Below are 6,466 nucleotides of genomic sequence, written 5' to 3'. Positions count from 1 at the left end.
CACCTTGTTATCTCAGGAGGTATTAGTGTCTTGCTGGCTTGGGTGGAATAGGTATTGAGCTGGTGGGTGGAGTTACTGCAAGCAATTCAAAAGAACTGGGTCAAGGAACCAAGCATTAAGAAGCTATGTAGCTACTCTTGAATAACTGGGCTACAGATAAAAAGTGCAATGCACAAGGTCATGCTGAATTTAACAAAGAATGGATGTGCCAAAATCTTGCACTTAAAACGCTTTCTGCATACAAAAATAATGAATAGTAACTTCCTGACGATTGTGTGTCAGGATTGAACTGTTAAAGTGAACAGATCCATGATATCTCATGAACAGCTAAGTCCAAGTCAGCACACTGTTGTGAACATTAAAAAAGTAAAGTACATTTTTAAAAACATTCTTCCATAGCTTATGGGTGTGCAGCAAGGCCTGCATCTATGGCCCTCCCAAATTAAGGTGGTGGTGAGCTGCCTTCTTGAACTACTGCAGTCCAAGTGGTACAGTTTCTTCCACATTGTGTGTTAGAGAGGGGAGATCTGGGATTTCAGACCACTCATTGTGAGGGAGCTGGCACAAAGGCATCTGGCTTGGAGTGATGGTGTTTCCACACATCTGTTGCTCTTTGTGGTGGAGTTTCGGGGTTTGGAGAGTGTAGTCAAGGGAGGCCTGTTGAGTTGCTGCAGTGCGTGTTGTAGATAGTACAAGCTGCTTCCATTCTGCATCAATGGTGGAGGGAGTGAATGTTGAAGGTGGGGTAATGGAGTGATTTTGGGTGAGTTTCTTTGTCCGGAATCGTGTTGAGTTTCTTTACTGTTGTTGGAGCCACACCTACCCAGGCATGTGCAGAGTTCTCCATTACATTTCTGATTTATGCCTGATGGATGGTGGGACAGGCTTTGGGGAGACTGGAGATGAGTTTCCTCTGACCTGCTGGATTTATAATGATAGCCTAGTTCAAAGTCTCTTGTCATAGTCACCCCAGGATGTTGAGAATGAAGGATTCAGCAGTGATAATGCTACTGAATATCAAACATAAATTGAAAAACAAGACTAAGAAAAATGGGATATATTCTCCACATGGATTTTCCAAATGGCATAACTTGAGCAGAAACCTCACAGAACTGTCATAAACATCTGTCTGCATTGTTTCCTCTGGATTCCCGACCATCTTATACATAGATATTGTGGGGGCCTGCAGAAATTGTACTGCAAAATATTTAATGATGTGGTCTGTTCCTCTGAACTTTGCAGTTGCAACTTAAGGCATCCTAAGAACTAATCATCTTGTCGTGAATGGGAGTTTAAAATGTTTAGACATTAAACATTCTCTTGTAATGAGGAGTTCACCAAAGGAAGAATAATTCAAGTAAATGCTACATGCTAATGCCCTGAAAATGGCACAATTTTGAGTAATCAGTGGGTAGATCAAACAGTTTCATGCTCAATTCATTGATGCCTCAAAATTGGGGATCAGGGATCCTTTTCCAAGTTGCAAATTATATAGAAGCTCCTCCCTGAAACAGGCCCTCCAGAGACCCCAACCAAATTGGCAGCAGATGAGAACAGTATAGAGCCCAGAAAATGCAGATCTGCCCTATCTCCACTGGGTCGTGGGAGTGAAAATTGTGTTCCTGGAATCTTGTGCTGTGGGGTTCTGTGCGCGTTCTGGCAGCAGGATTAAGAACGCTTAAGCTCACTTTCGTTCCACCTCATTCCTCCTGGTCTGCAAGTAAACATAAAGCATTAAAAATGTCTTTGTTTTCTGGGTTTCTTCTGGCTGGATCCACTCACTGGAGGATTTTCATCAGAATGTTACATTAAAATTGTGTCACAGGCCCCCAGTGAGTACTGTGAGGTGGTAGCATAGTGGCAATGTCACAAGACTGGTACTCCAGCACCCAAACCAATGTTCTGGGGATGTAGTTCTAATCCCACCGATGGCAGATGGTAAAATTTGAATTCAAGGAAAATCTGAAATTAGAAGTCTAATGATAACCATGAAACCATTATCAACTGTTGCAAAAACCCATCAGATTCACTATTGTCGTTTAGGGAAGGAAATTTGCCATTCTTACCTGGTCTGGTCTACATGTGACTCCAGGCCCAATCAATGCGCTTGGCCCTCAACTGCCCTCTGGCAATTTGGGATGCAGAAATATACGTTGACCTATCCAATGATGCCCAAATCCCTTGAATAAACAAAGGGAAAATATATATATTGATAGATTCCCCTCTTGTGTAACTGCAGCAGTTGTGGTATAAATGCAGGTTAGTTTAGCCTGGGCATCACAGAGAAGGAGCCTCTCCCAAATGGGAGATCTAATTTTGGTTCAAGGAAAGGGAATGGGAATGCAGTAGGTAACCCTGGAAACAGTCCAGAGGTTGTCTAGTCTGGAGATAGGCTGGGCACTTTGTCAAAGACATTAAAAAAAGGCAAGACAACAAAAACACCCTGCACTGCTCACCGCTTCCACAGACTTGCTCCACCAGCCCATGTCACTGTATATGACCTACCCAGTCCATATAATCATCATACACTCCATGCCCCTGTGCCTAACCCCCCATTACCGTTTAAAGTCTTCATGCCAACTTAGCGTCAACCCACACTAACCCATACACCCCACAATCACCCTTTATGGTACACCTACCATACCATCTCACCCAGTAGGCTCCAGTACCAAAGCTGTGAAAGATAAAATTCTTAAGCGTGTATTGAAGAATTCACTATTTTCAAAACAAACAACACATCCACCACATTTTACTGCCTTTAATCCCTTAATGAAACAAGGAAATTCACAGTTCGAATTCATAGCCCACATCAAAGAGTGTACAACATCTTGGTGCTGCCTAATAAATTGTGAACTGTGCAGAATCTCACTGTAATACCATAGGCCGTGAAATCAGTTATAGGGCACTGGTCCAGGAATGGTAGCACTCAGGCTTATGACTATGGACAAAATGGAATAGTGAGTACTGATCCTTTTTAACACTGCAGGCAGTTTTTCAAATGTTTAAAGGGCTGTAGTTTTAAATAACCTGAAAGCTTGAGAGCTCCTTCTGACAGCTTCAGTGAGTTTATGCATTTTTACATAGCTTCCCATCAACTTTTAACAATCCCTTAGGGGCACTGTGTCTCATCCAAATGGCACATGGTCCTCCCTCATGGTGCTCCTGGACTATATCTAAAAGGGTACCTTACCTCTCTATCCAAGCAACATCACAAAGTTCAAACCTGCTCTTAACAGGCCTAATCTGCATGTATTTTGTTTCCCACTTCTATCTGGCAGAAGTCAGACATTACTGAAGGCAGCTGCCTCTGTGAACCAAGGATGTGCAAAATACAACCCTCCCCAGAAGTCATCCATCATTGTGAAAATTCAGTGCAGAGGACAAGTGAAACTTTCACTTGCATGTATGTAACTCCATTCCATTTTCATTGGTCCAGGGTATTTTCCTGCAGAAGGCAAGTTAGAACATTTTCTTCTCATCTTGATGGTTATACCACCACTGTCCTCCAAAGTCTGGGATGTGCAAAATATTGTAGTTGCTTATAAAGGCTACAACTGAAGTCAATTATTATCATGGAGACAACAAAAGGAACACTCAAGAAAATCTGTACTCTTGGTGGTTACAGCTGTGAACGGAATTCCAGAATCTCAGGTGAAACAAGAACAAGAAGGAAATGTCTCTTAGAGACCAAACATCAGGACGGCAGAGAAGAAGGTAAGGAAGTAACCCAGGCAGTCAATGAAATTTCCACCACCCCAACACATGAGCAGACAGTGTCAAGAAATACTTTTATACGACCTTACAAAAACAGCCAGAAGACCTGGGTTTCCAAATACATCCAATGGCAAGATAGTAGCATAACTCTCCTGCATACAAAATATGGCCTCATGAACCATAACAAAATTCTCTTAAGCTGTAACATTATATATTTCTCCAGTATGCCTGAGATGAAAAGGGATGGTATGTGGCAATTCTGTACAATCATAGAATAATCCCCACTGGAAATGTTGAGTAAGTAGTCAAATAGAACCTTTAATGCCATGCTGATTTCATCTGCCACTTGATCTGGATGTTTCTTCCCATTTGATAGAAGTTGTGTGTTGCTAACCCGTTTTACTGTGCCTACAGCGTAATGTATACATTGCAATAGTCACCTGGGCAGTGTATTCTGACCTTTTAACCGTGACAATGGCAGATTTACTGTGGGGTTAAAGTGGAAATATAATTCTCTAAAGGTATCCCCAATAGTTTTCACTGCTGCTGTTGTGAACACAGTAAACTCACCAAGTGATTCACAGGACAACAACCAGAATTTCTAGCTTGTCATTAATTGTTTGCCCACTAGCTTTATCTTTTCACCACTTATCACTAACTTATACATAAGATAGACAGTAAACATAACTAAGATCCCTAATTTTAATGAAAGTGCATGTTTTTAAGTGTTTTTGCAGTAACAGCAATTTTCAAAGTAGAAGGTATCCTTACTTATGTTTTTTTTTAGTTTCTCAGAAATGTATAAAACTTCTTGTGTCCAATCCTATGCCTGCTTCAAAGTAGATGATGAGGTTTCCTTGGATGGTCCAATCTATATTACAAAAAGAAACGACTGCTATTTTTCCTACTCATGGGCCTACATATCTCATCCAATCCCCATGCATAAACTTTAGAACGGAACACTGCTGATCATACCGCACACTTCATTAACAAGAAAACACATCTCTCTCCCTCAGTGCGCTGACTTTGGTAAATTGCTGACCAGTGCAATAGTTTGACATTTGTAGGATTAAGATAGGACAGGGGAAACTGTTAAATATGTGCCTACCAATGTGTTATCCCATATTTACAAATAGTACACTTTCATTGCCAATGATCCTTGAACAATCTCCAGGGCTTGCAGTGTGGTTTCTGATTTTGGAACATGATGAAGCATTTGGTACATGCACTGTGCTATTTGCAAAACAATTTTGGTTGAGGTTCTACAACCAGCACTGGAACATTTTTGAATCCTGCAGGATTGAATTCACTCTCAAATCTCTGAAATATAGGTCAATCCATGAGGTAATGCATCCATAGGCTTCATTATATTTAGCTACCTCTGCAGCCTTCTCTCCATCCACCCTTTCACATGTAGCAAATTACCAGTGACAAGTTCAACAGCAAACTGTGTTCCTAAACTATCAAGATCCACAGTGCAGTCAGGATCCCGAGGAAGAAAAGAAAGTGGAGCCTTCATACAAAACCATAGTTTCAATTCATTGGATCAAATGCTTCTGCCAGAATTACAGACAGCTTGTGGAATTGCATAATATTTCATTCCATATCATGAAAAGAACAAATTCGACCAATTTAATTCATTGAATCAATCAACTATTCATTCTCTTGTCTTTGAAATGACAGCAATGCATTTATGATGAATAAACAATGAGTCAGACAATGCAGACTGGACTATCCATAAATTCAGTCTCACATAATTATATCCTGTATCATTTCTCTTATCGTATTACTGCATAACCTGGTAGAGTACGTTCACATCTAACTTAGAGTGATATCAATGCACTGTCCTGCCTGTCTTACGTGGACAAAGTCAGAAATCACAAGACCCCAGGTTATAGTCCAACACGTTTATTTGAAAATACAAGCTTTCGGAGCCTCAGTCCTTCTTCAGGACTTCAGGACTGACATCTGAAGAAGGACTGAGGCTCCGAAAGCTTGTGTTTTCATATAAACCTGTTGGACTATAGCCTGGTGGCAAGTGATTTCTGACTTTGCCTACTCCAGTCCAATACCGGTGCTTCCACACCATGTCTCACATGGACATTGGTTATTATTGAGCAGACCAGTATCTCACTACCCTATCTCATATCAGTATTCCTACACAGCCTCACATCTCGGTCTCCCATCACCCTGGAGGAAACCTTACAGAATTCCTCTCATTATCCCCACATTGGCACAGTGCCGAATTTCCTGCACATGCCAGTTACTCACCAGGTTGACGAGCTCGTGGTAGCAGATCTGGCCCTGCTCATTGCTCTGCACAAGAGCAAAAAGCATCTCGAGTTTGGTGGGGTCCAGCTGTAGTTCATGGCTCTGAAGCAGATTGGAAAAGTGCTCCACAGCAATGAAACCAGTGTTCTCTGGGTCAAGCTGCAAGAACCAAAGAAGGGCAATTAGAGCATGTTCAGTCATCATTGACAAATATCATCCCATCAAATGTAAGTTATTATGTCCTTCCACCCATCAACATGATACAAAAATCAAGAAAAATGTATTACTTATTCCAAAACCAATGTCAATGATATTTCATAGTAGTGTCAAAATTCTGCTTCATTTTCCCCTATTTCCTTAGGACATATCATACCTACACTTGGCACTTCACGGAACCCCTACTGTGTACATAGAAGCCATTTGGCCCATCAGGTCTGCACTGACCCTCCAAAGAGCACCCAACCTGGACCCAGCATCCCAA

General features: G+C 41.4%; 1 protein-coding gene across 2 annotated transcripts in view; it reads right to left on the bottom strand.

The window, feature by feature from the left end:
* The window catches only part of rhbdl1 (rhomboid, veinlet-like 1 (Drosophila)), a 219,309-nt gene that overhangs the window by 172,804 nt on the left and 40,039 nt on the right, over nt 1-6,466 (bottom strand). Inside the window, exon 2 of one of the 2 annotated variants that reach the window (XM_048609520.1) lies at nt 5,986-6,144. In XM_048609520.1, the coding sequence (XP_048465477.1) occupies nt 5,986-6,144 (159 nt within the window). Of the gene's footprint in view, nt 1-5,985; nt 6,187-6,466 lie in introns of those variants that run through there. The other variant, XM_048609521.1, reaches the window with a different exon arrangement.

Source organism: Rhincodon typus, chromosome 21 (assembly GCF_021869965.1).
Source record: "Rhincodon typus isolate 14 chromosome 21, sRhiTyp1.1, whole genome shotgun sequence".
Lineage (NCBI taxonomy): Eukaryota > Metazoa > Chordata > Chondrichthyes > Orectolobiformes > Rhincodontidae > Rhincodon > Rhincodon typus.
This window is presented reverse-complemented; position numbering and strand designations above follow the sequence as displayed.